The 20,761-nt window shown below is 46.8% G+C and overlaps 1 protein-coding gene across 2 annotated transcripts; it reads right to left on the reverse strand.

The window, feature by feature from the left end:
- Positions 1–1,279: 1,279 nt before the first annotated feature.
- On the reverse strand, positions 1,280–20,512 carry dgkaa (diacylglycerol kinase, alpha a). Of its 2 annotated transcripts, none has more exons than XM_084479609.1 (24): positions 20,384–20,512; positions 15,006–15,121; positions 14,529–14,605; positions 13,077–13,206; positions 12,748–12,819; positions 12,545–12,594; positions 12,338–12,412; positions 11,319–11,435; positions 9,604–9,721; positions 9,406–9,494; positions 9,162–9,281; positions 8,891–8,989; positions 8,384–8,470; positions 5,777–5,850; positions 5,614–5,688; positions 5,306–5,391; positions 4,628–4,717; positions 4,169–4,329; positions 3,986–4,050; positions 3,360–3,450; positions 3,061–3,247; positions 2,458–2,575; positions 2,110–2,170; positions 1,280–1,703 (listed from the first exon to the last, which is right to left on the reverse strand). In XM_084479609.1, exons 2-24 carry the CDS (start codon positions 15,079–15,081, stop codon positions 1,623–1,625), a joined length of 2,199 nt encoding a protein of 732 aa, XP_084335735.1. In that variant the 5' UTR covers positions 15,082–15,121; positions 20,384–20,512; the 3' UTR covers positions 1,280–1,622. The 2 variants fall into 2 exon arrangements, with proteins under 2 accessions (XP_084335735.1, XP_084335734.1); XM_084479608.1 differs by having other exon boundaries at positions 1,281–1,703; positions 12,748–12,822.
- Between the last annotated feature and the right edge of the window lie 249 nt (positions 20,513–20,761).

A 20,761-nucleotide genomic window follows, 5' to 3' on the forward strand; every position in this document is an offset into this window, starting at 1 on the left:
AATTAAAGCATTTAAACACATACCACAACAGTTTACAGAGCGTTTTAAATAAAATGTTTTGAAAAAATATATAAATTATGAGTTATTAATAAACACATTCAAAATAACTAAATAAAATACAGCATGGCATTGCTGTACATATGCACATTCAAAGCGGTATAGACATCTATAGGCTGCGGCGGCGGCTTAGAGGCATCTATTCTGTGGTAAACCAACGTTAATTACTACCCATTCCTGGCATCATCCAATTGCACCATTAGTATCTATATGAATCTATTCAAGTGAAACATACAAATACAATTCTAAAGAAAGTTATTTTCAAACCGAGTAAAGATCAGCCACAACCGAAACTAAAGTTAACCTTCTGCGATTGAGGTTCAAATGTACACTCCAATTATTTCTCAAGCGAATCGAGTTATGCAAATTTGGCAATACTAGCGGTTCAAACTAAACTTCAGCGATAAAAGAGGTAGGCTATTCTAGAAGTCCCCTCCTAAGTGTGTTCCCACTACATTAAGAGCACGTAGGCTAACTAACCAAATCATGAACAACAGAGAACAAAAGGCACAAACAATGGCATATGAAGCTTGCTAGAAGTTATGCTTTCAGTTGACAAAGTAATACTTCAGACGGTCGTACACAGTTGCGGTAAATGGTTATACATTTGTGAGGAATTGGGGGATTAAAATGAAACCACAACAGAGGAGTCAAATTTGGTCAAAATGATATCCCCATGAATGAAGATCATATACATTTCTAAAAGGCCACATTGACAGGGTTGCATTCCTTAAAGGCTTGTCATGCTTAATTGATTCTGTAGGATAGGACCACTGGCAGTTCCCTGGTGCATACGTACTTTACACCACTGCATTCAACGCTATGTATTCAGCCTAAACATTCACAACTGAATTTTACCAAAGAGAAATAGTTTAGCCCCTTGTGGTCAGTGGGTGAAGGGCTGATTATGGTTCCACGTTCACACAACGCAATGACCATGCAGACGCCTCGACGCAGTCGTGAACCTTTATAGACCTCTGAAGAATAAGTCCCGCCTCCGAGGCTCCGGTTCCCTCGGTCAAATGTCTAAAGAAGAAGTAAGAAGAAGTAAAAGCTGAGTCACGTTTTGAACTACACACATTTTCCATCTAGTTTCGACTGGCTTTTTGGATTGTCAGTGCCGTTAAAATAGCATGTATAATCGTTTACTACTTTAACAGCACCGACAATCCAAAAAGCCAGTCGAAACTAGATGGAAGAAGTGTGTAGTTCAAAACGTGACGCAGCTTTTACTTCTTCTCCACCTACAGAGTTTGTTATATACGATCATTCATAAACGCCATGTTATTTCTCATAGACATTTGACCGAGGGAACCGGGAGCCTCGGAGGCGGGACTTATTCTTCAGAGGTCTATGGTTCTGCGTCAGGTTTTAGTGAGCGGAACCATCACAGCCCTTGCGGCTGCGGAGCCTCAACGGAAGGTTACAATTTTTTGGAGGCGCACATCAGGCCCTTGTGGTGGACGCAAGGAGGGTCCGCAAGGACGTAAGGGGTCCGTAACCCCCTTGCATTGTGTGAACGTGGGACCATAATCAGCCCTTAATAGTCACCAATGTGATGGCATTCATTTGTAGCTGAAAAAGCTGGAAGACTTGGCCTGTGGGGCCATCAGCATGTTGGCTTGGTTCTTGTGTGTGATGTGAATCTAAAAAGAGAGAAGGAAAACACAAACAGCTATTTAACACAATAGAAATACAGATGATGTGTATGTTCTCATGGTCACAATATCAGAAAAACCTGTGGACTCCTTCTACAGAGCCATAATGCTACATGTTTGTTTTGGTACGGTCAGTAGCGACTGGCCATCGAGAGCCCAGTGTTGCATTGTGAGTTGCAAGCCCTCTCTCTCTCTCTCTCTCTCTCTCTCTATATATATATATATAGATATAAAACATGTTTTGTGTGTTTTGACATGTTTATAGTCATAACATTGATAAAGCCCCGGGCCATGTTTTGGTTGGTCCCAGTCCGCCCCGTGTACAGCGCCGTGTCCTGCGTGTGTTTGCTGTAGTGGATGCTAAAGCCGTGTGTGTTTGTGCTACAGGGCTCACCGTGCAGGGAGGCTGCATCCAGGGCTCTCCATCGATCTGCATGGGCAGGGCCTTGGTTGTCCTGAGACCGTTGGTAAGCGTTGAGAAGGAGGAGCAACAGAACAAAGAATGAGCAAATAACAAACCAATCGGCCCCTCATCACCCCTCATTAGTTTGTGAAACAAGATCTGCTGAAAAAGAAAGAGCACACTTCTATTATGCCAACGAGAATTCAGGATCATGATTAGCAAGTGATGAAAGTCAATGTGGGCAGCCATTGGCTAAGTGCCCAGGATTACATCACCCGGACAAGTCTGGACATGACCGTGAGGGGGGGGGGGGGGGAGGGAGGGGGGTGGTGTGCTCACCTGATGGTGATCTGTGAGGTCTTGGCCAGCCTCACTGCACTCTTCATGCCTGTGTAGATCTGTCCCATTTCAATGACCCCCTCCAGGCCGACCACCTCCAGCCGGCGGTCGCTGACGTCTGGATGCAAGGGGAGAAGTCATGAGACACAGAGCCAATCACAGGGATACGACGAGTTGGACACCTTGTTTAGAAATACACAAATCCAAATGGGGACATGTGTTCATGAACTCAAAGTTGACGTCATTATTCATCCATCAAAGTTTGATCAATGAATACTATGGTACGAACAGCTTGATTGACATTCACCGGGTCCAACTATGTCGAGGCGCTGACATGAAAGGGGTTCACTTCATCATTCTATATCGTCACTGACAGTATTTGAAAATATATTTCATTACATATCACATTACACATTTTAAAAGCATAGACAAAGTGGTTCTGAATGTGTTGGTTCGCCCAGGAAGGACATTTGATCAGTTTAAATCCAACACCTGACCAGAGGCGTGAATCAAACGGTCCTCAGGAGGATAATCGAACCAGCAGCGTAACATCTGTCTCCTTCCTCGTCCCGGTCCGGCGCCCCGGTGACCCGGGTCAGGTACCTTGTGTGGTGACCTTGAGGACCTCCGGGTCGACGATGACCTCGGGCTCCTCCTGGCCCGCCGCAGCCTTCACGTCCCCCTTCTTCATCTCCCCCCACAGGTTGGAGCCGCCGTGCATGCTGGGAATGTTGAGAACCGCAATCCCCTCCATGGAGAGGCTGCTCAGGTCTATAGGCAGACCACAGCACTGAGCACACACAGGACAGGCAGGGAATGAAACATGATTAAAACGAGACTCTCTGACTGAGGACTTGTTCTACCATTAATATTACTGGTAAGGCATCATTATTTGTTCTTACCTCAATTGTCATACACTCATTTACTTTCTTGCAGGATGCAGAGATTGTTTCTGAAGTGGCAAATTCAAAATACCACAGCTTATTCTTCATTCTGTATCCGTACATAAAACAGGCCGTGCAGTTTAGAGTTAGTATTTAGTACTGGCATTTAAGTCCTCAAATACTGTGCCAAACGTTAACATGAGCCATCGAGTGGCTTTTCAGAATTAAGCCAGGTCAAATATGACCTTTTAATCGAGTGTTAGAAGTGGCCCAACAAAGATCACAGCACTAAAAAAATAAGTATGATAATATTAATTATAATGATATAATAATAATCTAATATTTACAATTACTTTCATATTTTGAAATATACTGACATACAGTTCAAACTGACATGGATAGAAACATGTTTGCAAATGTCTTTCAACTGTATTCAAAGCATAATTCACCCCAGACATAACATTCAGTGTAGACAGCTGGTAAACATGGGAGACATGCATGCTATCATATATCTAGATAATAGCATCTCATTGCTAAACAGGTAGGTCACGGGAATCATCAGTGTGTTGGCACATAGGCGAATATCAGAATATCAGAATATCAGAACGATTCCTGGTTTAAGTACGTCTCGCTGTTGCCCGCACCTGCTGTTAAACTTCTGAGGATGCTTCTCCCTCATGGTGTGGAATCGGTGCGCGATGGAGGCGTCCTGTCAATCAAAAAGGAAACAACGATAAACACAAAGAGAGACGGCGCCCGACGGGAGGCGGGAGAAGGCAGGTGACGCAGTGTGGTGTTCCTGGAGCGGAACGCGCGGCGCAACCCACCACTCCGATGGAGAAGTAGTTGTTGATGATCTCGTAGGGCACGGGGTCGCCCTCCTCCTGGTCCGGGTCCGTCACCACCTGCACGCTCCAGCGGTCCATGAGCACCGGGGTGCTGCCCTCCAGCTCCTTCAGCACCCGGCTCAGGTCCACGCCGTCGTAGCCTGGGGGGGGGGAGACGCGGGGGGGGGGAGGGGGGCGGGACGACACCGGTTAAATCAATTAAACTCAACTCAACTCTGGGCCTTTGTTTTGTTTTGAAGGGATGCTTGCCCACACACGTGGACTCACACGTGCACGCACGCACGTGCACACACACAGACGCCACATGCACACACACACACACACACCAACACACACCTCACACACACACACCAACACACACCCCACACACACACACTGAACGTCTTTATCTTTGAAATGTCAACGCCGTTTGTGCATAGTGTTAAGTCGTTTTCTCACCTCCTCCCCATCGGAGACATCTCGCGAGGTCATTTCCAGTTCCCAGTGGGAGCACCGCTACAGGTGGTCGTACCAGAAGGTTTGCTTTGTCTAAACAGTGGGATGGGAAAAAGAGAATAATAATAGAAAAAAAGGGCTAATGCGTCATATTCAGGATCATTGGTTGCAAAATGCGTTCTTAAAGAGAAATATTTTGCTAGTGTTTAAGTGACATTGAGTACCATTTATATCAGGGTTCTCCCAAAATAATCTTGGCCTGGGAACCAGACCGTTCTGCCAGCTCATATTTGTCTACACATTTGCTAATTAACAACCCTGTGGAGAACCCTGAATTGATTACCGTACATTAAATGACAGATTAGCACCCCCTGCAGGTTAACCAGAGTCACTGCAGCAACAGAGTCACTGGCCAAGAGCACATCAAACTACATTTTAATTAACTAATTATTAACATTAACTGCCTCTGTTCTGCATCATGTACCGCCTACAGCATCTATATGTTGCACAAGCAAAAACAGCAGCTGTAAAGTTACAATAGCTCAATCAAATGGCACATATATAACGTGTATACCATCAAGTGTTCTGTTATAATTACCGGATGATAGATTACATGTGTCAATGAAATATATATAAAATCAATAAATACATGAGCTAAATGTATACTGTATTCAGTCTCACCGATGGCATCCAGGATCCAGCCCACCGTGCCGTCTCCCCCGCACACCAAGATCCTGTAGTCCTGCAGGTTTCTGAAGAAACTCAGTCTGAAATATATTGAATAAAAACAGGCTATTTCAAATAGAGATAGCAACTAAAATTGCATTCTATTTTTGGTATCAAAGGGGCTTAAGAGATCGTTTGCTCCACAAATCCATTTAGAAATGTGGTTCATCCTAACATTTAGACTCCACTTTAGAAAACGACACCAAAGTTTTGACTTGTGCTCAACGTTAACAATCTAGCTCGGCTTGTGGCTGACGCCTCACCCTGCTGCAGGTCCCCCGTTCAGCAGGTTGAAGACCTGCCGTGGGTTCAGCAGGTACTGGAACTTCCTCAGCACCCTGACGCAGAACAAGGGAAGGAGTGAGGCGACTGAAACATTTACGCTTCAAATTCATATTCAACATCCATAGACTTCCAGTGACCCACTTTTCGCCCTGCTTCCCTCCACTTTTAGGGTTCACAAACACCAGGAGAGGATGGGTGTTGGCCACTGGGCTGATCTGTACAACAGAGAAGCAAAACCATCATGAGTTAGATGCCAGACACGCAAGCCCCTCGTCTATGTAATAACAAGGCAGATAGATAGAAAAACAGTTGTGCAGAAAACGACTGACAGGACAAAGGCTCCACCCGTGCTGAATGAACAGACTCAAGCCCCCATCCGCCAGAGACAGAAAAGACGTGACATGAAATACCAACAAAGGCAATTCTGTGGACCACAGAACCGCAATCCAAACATAGCTTTGCCAGATGGAATATTGCGCCAATGTGAAATATAACAATGTTTGTATGCATTATGTAGCCTACAATATATCAAGTATAAAATGTCTCACAAACGATTATGTCTCTCAAACTGATGATTGAACCTTGGCTCTCAGGCGCGTGGAAGGGGGTACAGACGAAGCACTGGTGAGCGCCTGGGCGTGGCACCCTCACACCTCTCAGTCCAGTGGTTGCTATTTATTGCTGTGAGTTGATCATTATTGCTCCTCATAATCAGGTGCCCCACGCTGCAGTCTGTGAGGTGGTGCTGAGGGGAAGGCTGTGGGCGGGGCTGGACATGAATGGACGGATGCTATCGGACTCCTCCAGGGACCAGCGAGGGCTCCTTACAGTACAAACGTGACAATGGCTCCAGTTTGTACCGTTTCCTCTGGACCTTTGTCATGGCCGACAGTGTCCATGACAAAGGTCCAGGGGAAAGTGTGTTGTCATGGCAATTGATAATACACTGTCCCCAGGACGGTTCGGAGGTAAATGGACAGATGCACCACGCTTTTAAATACCCAAAATTATAAAGGCACAATTTAGTTTGTCTGTTTGTTGGTAATTAAGGACATTCCTAAATAAAATCACATTGTTGCAGAAGTCACCTAGCCTAGTCCTAACTAGACCTTCATACTCATTTCATTCACACCGATGGTCTAGAACTGCTATAGAGACAAACGATTTCTCACTTTAAGGCGGGTCCTGTTGAAGTTTAAAACCTATTGGCTCTGCCCAGTGCCACTCCAGATCTGCCTTAACCAATCGCTAACGTTTGGTCGTGACGTATTTCATGCTTAGCAAACTCCTTCACCACTAACGGAGCCAGCTGGAAAATTAAACTTTTCCCGAATCCCGTGGGAAGAAGCGCCACATCTTGACCACCAACAAAAAAAAAAAATCCGGCTTTAATTATTCGGCAGAGTTTCCACAACAGACCAAATAGCTTTCTCCATGGTCTTCCTGCTGTTTCCTGGTATTCGTTTGACTACAACTGAAACTCGCGCACGACCTGTACGTCACTGTTCTCAGGCCGCGCCTCCTGTTCGCTGATTGGAGGGACAAACTTGAGGGAAAAGAAATCGTTCAAACATACAGCACTCCCAGACCTAGTACTGAAGTGAAATGAAAATTGAGCGGAAGTACGGAGGCGGGCGGAACCAGGCTAGAAGTCACCACTCCATCGACCCTGAAACATCCAGAGTTGTATGTTCATACCTAACCCTGAACAAATATATCAGGTACCCAGTAGTCACAAAGTAACCACAGTATCAATTCTTATTTTCAATTCTCTTATTTTTTGCAACATCCCAAATAGTTACCTCCTTATTGCATCACTTGGTACAAGCTGTACTTGACACCCTAACTCTGGAGAAATGACGTTGTATGTTGTGGGGCTGTAGTCTGAAGCGTTGAGACTCTACTAGTGTCCCGCTGAGCTGATCAGAAAACACTGTGGTGATGTCATGGCCTACAGACAAAGCCACAGGGTACGGGACACACCCCATACGGAACACATAATGTTCATCAAACACACGCTAACAACAGATGAAGGACTTCAGGCAGAGCATTGTCGTCACACAAAACATCTCCTTTCTTCTCAATCTGTACTCGGTTATGGTATTTGCACCATTGCCAAACTCTTTTGTATTGAATACAAGTTTCAGCATGATCCCAGCGACAAAATATAAAGACCCTAGGACCTGTCTGTAAATTATTTTGAATAAGAACTGTTTGACACACAGGCATCTCTAAAATGGTGGTTTTGCATATCCTCATTCACGACGACATAGATCACAAAGTGAACACAAGCTTTTCCTCCCAATAAACTCCACTCTGGTGCCAAAGGAAGGTCTCTACTGAGTACAAGTACTATGTACCCAGGGTGCAGGTCTGTAGCATGCATTCAGAGCAGAGTGCAGGTTAACACCAGACAGCGGCCTGTTTGTCACGACAGACTATGTAGGGTAGACTGCATGTTTGTGAACACATTGAAAATTACTTTGAATGAATCACACAATGACGGCTGATGAATGCAGATCCCTGCGGATATAACCGTGTTGTGCTCGGCTTATGTGCACCAAGGAAGGCCCCGGTCACTCTATGCTCTCACTTTTTCCCACGCCGGGTCGTCCTGGAGACACCTATTATCAGAGCCCTCGCCCTGTCCCGCGGTGCGCAGCCACGCCAGTTCCCCTGTGGAGCCTCCTCCCTCTCCTCCTCCCTCTCCTCCTCCCTAGCCTCCGTGTCGTTGTGCGGGGACAATACCTGCAGCACTTGGCCGTCGGGCGTGGTGTTGAGCTCAGATTCCTCTGTGGCCGATGGGCAGCCGTTCTTCACCTCTCCTCGCCGCTCCTTCACAGAGACAGAACACCATCGGTCAGATCAGCCAGCGTTTGCTTCAGAGGAATCTTGAGGGGAATACCAGTGGCATGCCTCAGGGTCGATTCTGCACTGGCAGAATCAACAATCAATAGAGATCATCCTAGCATATACAATCAATAGTGAGCATCCTAGCATATAGAGACACTCAATCGTGCACATCCTAGCATATAAAGATATTGAATAGAGCATATGCGAGCATATAAAGACACTAAATAGGGAGCATTCTAACATAAATACACTTAATAGTGAGCATAATAGCATAAAAGAGCACAGTACGCAACCTAGAACACAAAGACAATGGTGAACATCGTCGCACATAAAGACACTCCAGAGTGAGCGTCTTACAAAGACAGGAAGGACCGTTGAGCAGGTGAGCCGGGCGTGGCTGACCTTTATGACGGGGTATATGGCCCAGGGAGGGAGGATGTGGTCTCTGAGCGGCCCACAGGTGCACTCCACCGGCTCGTGGGCCACACACTCATCGTGGCGCTGTGGAGAAGCAGAGGTCACGTGACATTCACAACAAACCGTTGCAACAAGACCCTCGGAATAAGGTTTAGGAAAGAAGAACATGAAACAAACGGACAGAGATACTGAGAAAAGAAAATGGAGAAAAAGTGAACCCGGCGGAGGAGGAAAGGCGAGGCGGTCCTAAGCGTACCATGGTGTGGCACCAGACACAGTGTTTGCCCAAGAGGCCCTGGTAGCTCTTTATCTTCTTCTGGCATTTGTCACACTTCCCCGAGTCGCAGTTGCCGATCACCCAGTCATGCGCTGGGACCTGGAACAACAACAACAACAACAACAACAACAGGTGTTAACCCTTCACCACTCGTGCTACACGCAACACGCTTTCGTAACAATGCGTTCTAGTGGGTTATCTGTGAACATGAATGTGAAAATACCCCGGTTTCTTTCTTGGACTTGACGTAAGTCCTGGTGCAGGGAGCCGTGCTCCGGTTAGCACAGCGGCCGTGGACTGTGTATTTACAACCTGTTCAACAAAACACAAGACTTACATTCACTATGAAAGTCTACATAAAAACTTTCCAGGAAGAAAAGTGTTGCACTGCTGCCCTCTAGTGGTGCAGTGGGGTACTCACAGGTGCAGCACAGACCCTGTTTCCTCAGTCCCAGCAGCATGTTATGGCACACGTTGCAGTAAACGGGCTTGTTGAAATGCTTCATTCTCCAAAGGTGCTGCCCGTCCTTCTGGGTCATCTGCAAGAGCAAAGACAACGGTGTCATGGGAGTCCTTCACCAGAGCTCCTTGAGCACACTGATGGTTTGTGGTTTAGCTTGAATTTTTTTTTCCATAATTGCGAGTCCAGTGAAATCTCACAGTCATTCTAGCAAACGTCAACTCATTCGAAGCGGCTACGATACGTGGAAACAAAGATTCACCACTACCCCTTTTTCAATATACAGATCTTTTTATTTGTTGCTGTGTGTATGTGTGGTGGTGTGCAATTCAGTGGCTCTTCACACCCACTCACTGACTGCCGCAGACAAATGGCATCTCTCACGATCATAACACAGCACAGAGGGACCGGCCACAGTCCTCTCAAGCTCTCAACACTGTCCAGCCACAGTTTGGTTTTATTCCATCTCATTGGCTGAAATGCATCTAAGATGCAAGTTACGATGTACTTTATTAATACCGGACAGCGAATATACACACACACACACACACACACACACACACACACGTACAAAGTACAAATGTTAATACATGTCAACATAATTAGGAGTGGAATTTAGGGCTAGGTTAGGCAATTTGGAGAAACAAGCCAGAGTAAGCTCGATTTTAAAATTTTCCAACTGAAAGAATGCCACCCATCCCTCAGGCTTCCCTCTGAAGCAACTTCTCCCAAACACCGGAGCTGCTCTGCTGGCTTTAGTCACGGCCCACCTAGCCACGGTGATGACTCATGGGCAGTAAGCACACGGGCAGAGTTTGTGTGGCTAGCCGGGTAGGTAGGTAGGCAGACAGGCAGGCCGTCCACTTCACACTTCATGTATTATTGGACGGGCTCGTCACAGGCCCCGCACCGCCAAAGATACTGGAATTAGTCTGAGCATTTTTTGCGTGTTGTCCGGAAGCAAAGAGGTTTCAGAAAACTCTGTGACCATTATTAACCAGTGACATCACTGACGTTATGGACAGTATCCCCGACATCCGACAGTCTAGCCAGCGCTCCAGTGAACTTTGGGAAGCCGTGTGCGGAGTGCCGCCCACGCAGGGCCTCCGCCAGAGGCTTGGCTGTACGGGTGTCTGGAAATAGCCTGAGGGGAAATCCCTGGCATTGTGGCGGAGGCTCGGTGCGCTCACAGAGCCTGTCTGGTGGGCCCGGGCTGCCTGCAGATGGCTTCACAGCAGGAGGAAGGGACCCTTCTGCAGAACAATGCGCCGACAGAACGGCGCTTTAGGAGATGAACATACTCTCTGGATACCAAGACAAGCCTGCGCCAAAGCCGTCCTGCCAAATGGTGTCTCCAAGGAGAATCGTGTGTGAAATAATACCCGTGTTTAGCAAACTATTGTGGTTGTAGTTAATTCATTTATAAAAAAGAATAGACAAGATTGTCAGTTAGTCATGCAAACTAAGTAATTAATTCACGGTAAACCTCACGGCTCCTCGATGGTTCTGGGCGTACGACCGCGCCCTGTTGAAAAACAGAGTCTGTAGAAAATAACAAGGGACGTGCGGGCCCCAAACACGAGGAACCACAGCTTCCTTTTCCCTGGTTTCTCAACAACACGTAGCGCAGCCAGCCATGCACGCCGTGCTTCCTGGGGGCTGGGTGTGTGCTGTACCTTCAGCCCCAGCAGAACCAGCAGCGGGATGTTGTTCATGCCCCCCTCCACCCACTCGTCCAGGGACACGGTGCCGCTGCTGTCAGCGTCGATGGCCACCATCATGTCCTTCAGCACCTGGGAGACACCAGAGTCCTGCCGTCAACTCTGGATCAGCACTCACGCACACGTTCATGCACGTGCACACTGTGTGTGTACTGTGTGTGTGTGTGTGGATGTGTGTCAGTCTGAAAGGCCCTAAACAGGTTACCCGACTATGTGATTATAATCTCCATGTGGGCAGACAGTTGTACCCAAGATGTTATCACTGGAAAATGAGTAACAGGTTTTTATTGTTCCATATTGGTTTTGTGGAACACACACGAGGAAGAATTTTATGATGTAATGTGTCGAAAGAGGACTATGTCTGTATTGTATTGTATTGTATTGTTTTGCATTCATAATTGTGTCATACAACTAATCAATTAAAAGACAATACTGGCCTGGGTGAAACACATCAAAACATAGTCACTGCACCCGATTAAACATTCAGTACCAAAGTAATCAGTCAAAACGACTCGTAAACAGCCAGACAGTACTTTGGTCTTCTGGAATCAAGGTGCGTCAGTCAGTGCTGAGTTTGTTGACAACCGTGAATCACCATACAAGCCCTTTACGAAATGTCTAATAACAAAGACCAAAGTGCTGTATCACTATTGTTTACATTCACAGCAGGCGCGTAATGCTCTAGGCAGGACAGGCACAATGGAGTGAATTTGACAGATAATAGTGATAACTGATGTTTTAGGGGAGCCAGGAGAGACAGTAACGATGGTTTGACCACACAGACCGGTGTGGTCCCCTCAAGTTGACATTTTCTTGTGATGAGTTATGTTCGATTGGTACAATGTCAGCACAGTGCTTAGCATTGTATATACAAGAAGCTATCCCCGGTGTACTGATCATTTTAAAGGGCCCTGTGACTAATCTAACCCTGTGTTAAGAGGAAGGATGTGGCCCAGAGCCCACAGGGGACTCACAGGTCTGAGTTCGGACACATCCCATCCCAGGTAGTCTGCGGCGTGCATCATCTGGGCAATGATCCGGTCCACCTCCTGTGGGCGTGGAGAGGCAACCAATCAACACATTGAACCGACGCACTGCAGGATCCAGAGCGGCACGCACTCAGTGGAACCAAGGGACGGGACGGACCACTGTGGGCGTGACTACAGAAGCACTGTACTCACAGAGCTGTCCAGGACCCCGTTACCATCCCGGTCATAGAGCTTGAAGGCAACTTAGGGAGGAGAAAAAGAAGAATGAGACGAAGAAGAATGAGAGCCAGATGGACCAATGACAGTCAAGATGTGTGTGTGTGTGTGTGTGTGTGTGTGAGAGAGAGAGAGTGAGAGAGTGAGAGAGTGAGAGAGAGAGAAGAACAGAGGCTCACATTCCAGCTTGTCCCTGGGTTGACCATCCTCCAGCAGGGAGAAGTAACACGAGACGTCCTTCAAATAAACCTCTTCTACGGGCGGGGAGGAGACAGGAGGAGACGGGGGAGCGATTAGCCACAGCCACCATACGCCACATGCTGAACCGCCACCCACATGAATACATATTACACCAGTGATGTCACGTGAAAGAGCCTACACATTAGAATGCATTCTAAGGGGTGCGGGGGGGGGGGGGGGGGGGGGTGCTGCTGTCTAGGAGACAGAGCGACAGAGGGAGAGAATGAAGGGGTTGTTTATGGCTGTGCCGGGCACTGCATGAGCTCACTAGCGCTGTCGTCCTGGGCCGACTGAGAGTTCTCAAAGGAGCAGAAGAGCCTCTGGCAGAGGTCCATGGGGAGGTCCTCCACCTCCAGGTACGTCTTCAGGAAGAGACGGAAGCCCTCCTCGTTGATGCGCTGCAGAGAGGCGGAGCAGCGGGTTATGGAGGTGTCCTCCATAAGTGGGAGGAGTTAGACCATGCTTGCGTTTATGGTTTTCGATCTTTTTTCTCGGTTCGATGTTGATGCTGATTAATTATTATCATTGAAATTTTTAGTGACCTTGAAACAATTGTTTGAACTGGAAGTGTTGTTATGCAAGCTCCTACTCCTTCAGATTCTACAATAAAATGGTACATAGTGGTCTGCTGGAAGCAAAATGCAATATAACAAGAGGCTGACAGAACTAGAGACGTCCTTGCTGTCAAAGGATGCCTCTGGGTATTTTATGAATGTGTCTTCTCTGGGTTTGGAGACTACAATTAAACAGGATTCAGAATTACTGCTATTTTGCCAAAATGCTTTGTGCCAAAAGTGTGTGTGTGTTTGTGTAATGTCCAGTGACTCACACTTCCCCCCCGCCATCTCCCCGTTTACTTTTTAATCTTTTGGATGTCGCTCTTCAAAAGATGGGGTAGCATGAACAAACACACAAGAAAAAAACTGCCAGGCCATCTGTGTGTCCTGATATTTCCATTCCTCAGAACACTAGCAGCTCAGGGCTAACGAAGCCTGACTCCCTTGGAATCGATGAACCAGAAATCCACTTCTTGTTGACATTCCATTATTCCCCTGCTGGGACGGCCGCCGCTGCCCTCTACTAAATCACCGCAGGGTTTGGTACAAAAACAGGCTGGGGAAGAGTGGGAACATTACAGCGCACCAATGCAATGTGGCGCTGGAACGCTTTGCAGAGCTTCATTACAATATCAAGCGCTCGATCCCGGCAGGCAATCAGATGTATTGGTCCTAAATCACGGATCAATATCTTCTTCAATCTACTGTCTTGTTAGGGAGTGTTTTAATTAGCATATTCGCTGAAAGGGGTTGATTTCTCCACGGACCCGAGGGCGGCTGTCATCTGATGATCTATAGAAGTGCAACTAGACTAGATCTTATTCAATCACGTTCAAGCTTAGTCTGCACGGGGGCCGCCAGCATAGTACTTAGCTAGTTTATGCTGCGGCTGCACAAAACGGGAGGTCAGTTCCATTTGCAACCTTGGTTTCACGCTCATTCCTCCAAGGCAGCGCCATCCGTCCTCAAAGTCCTTTTTCATTTGAGGACATTCAACACCCCAGAGGCACCAACACCCAACACCTTTGCCTAAATATATTCACCTCCAGTCCTCCATCACCTGTAGTTTGTTTTATATCCTTCCCCACAGTTCTTTTAAGTAAACGCATGCCGGGAAGAAAGCCACGGAGCTGTGAAAACAAGTAGGACACGCTATCCCTCACCTCTCCGTGTCTGTGCTGGGCCAAACTGCCGTTTGCATCGAATTCCCTCAGCACATCTTTAACCTTCAGGCTGCAGTCTGGCAGGAGAAACACACGGGTTACACACACTCAGGCATTTATGCACATGAAAGTGCAACTGCAAAACTTTTGAAATGCATGTGCACAGAAACACCACCCCCAACCCACCCACACACACACACACACACACACACACACACACACAGAAAACGACTCATTTACAACTTACTCTCGTTAAGGAACCAATATAAAGTAGGAAAGATAATGTGCGCACACAGATGATAAAAAAAAGCCATTTGGAACCTGTGGTGTAATGCAAGAAGACCGCATCTATAAAAAAATCAATAAAAACAGCGAGTGTTTCTGTGCTTCTGTGATATGGTGTGGGAGTGGTGTGAGAGCCACCTGCCACTAACCCCCCCACCCACCTCCAGCCTCCCCATCCTCCCCATTACCCACATTCAATGTACTGCTGCAGCTGGATGAAGTCCACTGGATTCAGTTCCTTCACCTCTGGGTCTGCGGGGGCGGACATGGTGCCTGGCTGCACTGCTCTGCTCGTCAGCCTGCAAACACTGGAGGAGGAGGAGGAGGAGGAGGAGGAGGAGGAGGAGGAGGAGGGAGAGGAACGAGAGAGAGGAGCCAGTGAGCTAGAGATGGATACAGATGATTGAAATCTAGTGCGAGAGAGATGGAGGGAAAGAGTGGGCGGGGGGGGATGCAGGGGGGGGGGGGGGGGCAGAGCAGCAGCGGTAAAGTAGACTGCTGCCGCATCAAGCCCGGGCTGAGAGCGAACGTAGACAACATCCTCGCAGATGACATCCGCTCTCGCCCTAATGTGATGCTACTAATGTAGTTCATCTAATGGTATGTCAGGAGACACACAACAACAACAACTCTGACCGCGGCTTAAGGTTTACAACGTTGAGTGAGCATGCAATAAACCAGTGCAGGGATTGGCTTTCAGTGGGGGTTTTCATATTTAAATTGACCATATTAAAATGTCAAATATTTTGCATGCAAGTGAAAGCAGTGATTGGATTGACAGTTTAAATGCTCAAGCCCCTGCTTGGTCACTGCCGAGGGATATGGTCTGAAATAAGACACTCTGTACAAAGCTCATTTAAATAGTTTGAGAACTAAATAGACTAAAAGACAAAAGTTTCTTCAATTGATGTATGAGTCCTTTAAGGGATAGACTAGGAACTGTTGCCGGTAGTGCAATGCTTGGTTTCCTGGCGTCTAAAACAGATATAATGGACGCATTAATTATTGACAATAATAACAACAGTAAAAACATTAATTGCGTGGCAGGTGTTAACACATAATATATATGTGATGACACACCACCCGCCCCACACACCAACCCCCCTCCATACACACACACACACACACACACACACCTATTTGAAGTGGTGGCAGCAGCACTGTCACTCCTAATATCAACCCGTCTCGGCCGCCTGCTGTAAAGTGGGTCTGAGTCTATTAAGAACGATGTCAGGCTGCAGACTGAGTTCTTGGTCACTGGGGATCCCTCAGAATCTAAATGTTTTCCATTGTACTTTGGCCTTTAGCCATAACCCATTTGTACGACATCATTTGTCATTTCTACAAAGAAATATTAATGACGATTTGTTCCTAAAAGCAACATGAAAAGCCTCCAGATAAGACAGGGAGATAGATTGTGTTCATATCAATCTGTATCACAACATTTTAATTATAATCTTAAATATTGACCACATATTAAAACACAGATTATACTGTACAATCTCAGTTGGACTTTCACTGCCAGGACATGTAACGGCAGTACCAAGTGAAACATATATTATATAAAGAGAATGAAACGCAGCGGTGTATATCTCTTCACACACATATGTGAATGAACACCAAGCCTCTCCATTCGAGGAGGAACCTTTCACTGCATTGAGCTCTGAAAAGGTCGTGCTGTCCCCACTTAGTGTCTGCCAAAGCCCCGTCCCGTGTTGCCAAGCAGCTCCGGCTGTGTAGCCACTCAGAGCGGAGCACCAAGCCCCTAAGTAAGGCTTTTACTCTGAAGTCAAAGGGCACTCTCCCCCCAGCACCCGTCTCAAAACGTTTAGATATTCTAAAATGTGTTCACCAATGCTAGCATGAACATGTCCAGGTTGATGAAATGCCCGATATCACTTACATGTACGTCTTTGTAATTTTTCCTTTTGTTTAACAGTGACGTGCTACAACGTGCTGCAGCATGTCAGTTTCCTCATCACCAAAGGAGCACCATCATTACCGCCCCCCATACGCATAATCCAATTCCTCTCTTCCTGATTGGATAATTATTTGCACAACGTTGACGTGGAGAGTGGAGATCACCGCCGCCAATGAGGGAGCAGCGCCGGAAGACCCCCGCAGAACGAGACTCGAATTCAGGAAGGACACCTCACGCTTTGGGCCGCACTGTGGACCAAGAAGTATCACACACAAGGGTGTGTAGTGTTTTCAATATCAGTTGTGTGACACAATCCTGATAGGAAGGCACTGTAAACCAATCTAAACCCACAGGGGCAGCTCTGCGGGATTCAAACTGGCAGGCGCTCAAATAAACCAAATCTGGGCACTATGGCTGGGGAGAGATTTGGTCGGCCTGACCGTGGAATGTGTGTGCGTTGTTAACCTCTGTAATACACAGTGTATGACCACCTGCTTCTGCCTCTCACTGAGATTACGCTGCAGAGCACCGTTTTGGCAGGCCCTGGTTGGATGCTGTGTGTGTGTGTGTGTGTGTGTGTGCGTGTGCGTGTGCGTGTGTGTGTGTGTGTTTACATACTGTACAATATAGTGTTGCCATCGTATCTTTGAATGGAGAACCCATTAATGTTTTAAATTAAATTGGAACCGAGATTGTAAGTGAATCCAGTAACTGCATTACTGAGGCAATGGTTGATTCAGAAGAACAATCGGATCTTCTTGGCTATAAGTAAACATCAAGGATTATAATTATTGGGATTGTGAATCTGAGCCGTGCCTGAATGAAAATAAAAGTATTGTTAATAATATGATTACAGAAATACATGCAGTCTTCTAAATAGATTAAACCAGTGGAAAGGGAAGACAAGCTAAATGAATTGCCAAATGCTTGGTGGTTTTCTTTCCAAGAGCTGTGTCTAGTGATTTCCCATCTCCAATCTTTCTCAGTGGTCATTCTAAACAAACACTCTTCCTATGCAACGTCAGCCTAAAGGTATAGGGATGACCTTTTTTGTGTGTGGGCTGGTGTTTGTACAAGCTGTCGTAACGCCCACACCTTGTGTCAAGGAAATCTGCCGTTTTATAACACTGGTGGGACTGAGCCTTTGAACCCCTTCGCTTTGTGCTCGGAAAACACGGCTCAGTGTTCTCCTTTGAACGGAGCGCTCGTGGAGATTGCGCTGGAAAAGTTAGAGGCTATGTTTAAAAAAAGAAAAACACGAAAACTACAAAACGACAAAGAAACACGACACACACACTGTCTCTCTCGCTTCCCCTCTCGATGTGTGGCGGCCTGCGTGTTATATAAGGGTTGGCTCTGCGTGGTTTCCATGGAAAACAGGTCCCTTCATCAGCAGCTGTCTGAACCTCGACACGGGTGACTAACCACCTCAGGTAGTGGGAGGTGGTGGTGGTGGTGGTGGTGTGGGGGGGGGGGGGGTCCTCCCTGACTTCTCTTGTTCCTCCCACGCTGTCAGACACTTTTTCTGCCTCTGGACAGACGCTCTGACACTGAAAGTGCATCAGGCATGCAGATGCTACTGTGACTCATGAACAAGGGAATACTCCCTTAACTATAAATGGCATGTTTGCTCAAAAGGTCACTTGCAGGGCCGAGGCCTGAACTCAAGCACCAGCCTTCACTCTCCCTCTGGGTGGAACAAAAAAAACAACCTCTTAAAAGATTATATTTCACTTATTATAAAAGGGCAGAAGCTTGCTGTGGCTGCTGCTTGCCCCCACTGCTGTTGCAACATATCTTCCTGTAGGGCGGGTGTACATGTTGAAATTATGAGCAGCATGCAACGCTGCTAAGTAGGTCTACAAAGAGTGGAGTGAAGTGTTGAAAGACGTGCGCACCATGAGCACTAAAGTATGAATCACAGCGTTTTCTGCGGTAGAATGTGGGCGAAGCGTTCCTTGCCTCTTGGCTTCAAAAGGAGCATGGCTCATCTCCGGGTCTGACTGGGGCATGGCTTATGTAAGGGCTAGATGTTTTTGTGGAGGCAGTGGAGAAATCCTCGCAGAGTTAAACCTGCCCCAAGACGTGGGGGTACTGAGTCATTTGACAAGCAAGTTGCTCTTGTGAGATCGGCCTCAATAAGCAATACCAATTGGTTTACATTACATGTATAGATAACCAATATAATCCACCATATCCCAGGAGAGAGCAGGCCTGCTAAAGGAACAAATGTGTCATGGTCAATAATAAAAACATGGTCAAAAAATAAAAGCAAATTTAACATTTGTTAAAGAATAATAAAGGCTGGTAAGTTACTACAGCTTGCGTGATTGCACAGCGGGATGCAGGGTATGATGCATTAAATGGGTTCATTTCTATTTGTCATGCTCCCTCTATTTCTGATGTAAACAGTTACCATGGGCAGAATGACCTCACTACTTTATCGATTTGGCTGCTTGAAGCTCTTGTGCTGCTACAGAATACCGCTGTGTGTGTGTGTGTGTGTGTGTGTGTGTGTGTGTGTGTGTGTGTGTGTGTGTGTGTGTGTGTGTGTGTGTGTGTGTTTTCTTCCAGCAGAGCTAAATGCAGGTTTGATTTTCTAGATTTCAGAGCATGTATTCATTAGTTTACTTATACAAGTAAACAAAAGGAATACATTGCAACAGATATTGAAAGATTATAGAAAAGGTGTGACACGTGTTAGAAAAAAATACACCTCTACCCTCTATTGTCAATATATGGATGAGGTGGGGTGCTTGGTTTGACAGCTCAGAAATAGTCAATCACCAACGATGCTCCCTTGGTGTTTCACAAAACACAAATCGAATTAAACGTGCAGAACTACATTTGTATTCATTTCATTCCAACAATACACACATTACTACTCTACTACTAATGCTCATTACTGCATCTCAATTTCTAATGACATTCCAAATGATACCTGACAGTAATTATCGCTTTATTCTAGTTAACAACCAAAGCAGGATCCCTTAAACCCAAAATCCACAGTGTAGTTTGAATTCCACACCAGCCCTAAATAGCAGGAGCTGAGTTCCCAGACGTAATTCAAGAACGCAGAGGCTGGACATTCAGAAATAAACATGGCCCACTGTACTGCACGATATGATGAGCAGGAGTGCCACTCTCTGCTTTTATAACTAGTTATTAATAAGCCCACCTTATCAATGTAGGTGTACGAGTCATGCACGAGGTAGATCGGGTTGGCTGGTAACCGGAAGATTGCTAGTTCGATCCCCGGCTCATCCTAGCTGAGTGTCGAGGTGTCCCTGAGCAAGGCACCTCACCCTGACTGCCCCTGACGAGCTGGCTGTCGCCCTGCATGTTCACCACCGCCTTCGGTGTTTGAATGGGTGAATGTTAGGCGATATTGTAAAGCGCTTTAAGTGGCTACTGGTTAGAAAAGAGCTGTATACATGTAGTCAATTAACGCGTCAACACGATATCAATCCTTAGCTTATCGAGCAGGCAGACCACACCAGGCTACCCCTCCAGACTGAGGATGTGCCAAAGTTTGAGTGCGGCCGTCTTATCGTGTTGAGTCTCGTTAACTTCAATAATAAACCACCCAGCATTAACGGTTAAACCACAGCGTGATTTCCGAGGAAACATGTTCAATATAAACAGATACCTTTCTGTCCAGCCGCTCCGTGTTCCTCTCGGAGCTTGTTGTTGTAGTTAGTAGCGGTGTAGACGGACGTCCAGGCGGGTCCTAGTCGCGGATGAAGGAGGGGATTCTCGGTGAACTTCTCGTCTGCGCCGCCGACCGAGTGTGACTCGGAGAGCGCGAGTGAGCAAGTGCGAGTGGGGAGCTCGAGCGACTCCCACGCGGCACGCCCGACGCGTCTCCCTGCTTTAGCGCCGCCGACTCGAGCTGCGTACGCAATAGAGCGGCCAGCACCCCATCACAGATTTAACATGTTTTGCTTGTATTTATGCATGTATGTAAATTATGGCATTCATTGCACTCCTGATCACCCTAATCCCCCACTCTCCATTCCTTCTCAAG

Source organism: Micromesistius poutassou (assembly GCF_964030765.1).
Source record: "Micromesistius poutassou genome assembly, chromosome: 15".
In the NCBI taxonomy this organism is placed as follows: domain Eukaryota; kingdom Metazoa; phylum Chordata; class Actinopteri; order Gadiformes; family Gadidae; genus Micromesistius; species Micromesistius poutassou.

Bases quoted from the DNA above. Each gene is read 5' to 3' on its own strand.
- dgkaa (XM_084479608.1), bottom strand. From the start codon at position 15,081: ATGTCCGCCCCCGCAGACCCAGAGGTGAAGGAACTGAATCCAGTGGAC. The intron at 5,689-5,776 runs GTGGGTCACTGG...GTTCTGCGTCAG, and splicing joins GGAGGGAAGCAGGGCGAAAA to GGTGCTGAGGAAGTTCCAGT. The intron at 4,718-5,305 runs GTGAGACTGAAT...CCCACTGTTTAG, and splicing joins CTGGATCCTGGATGCCATCG to ACAAAGCAAACCTTCTGGTA.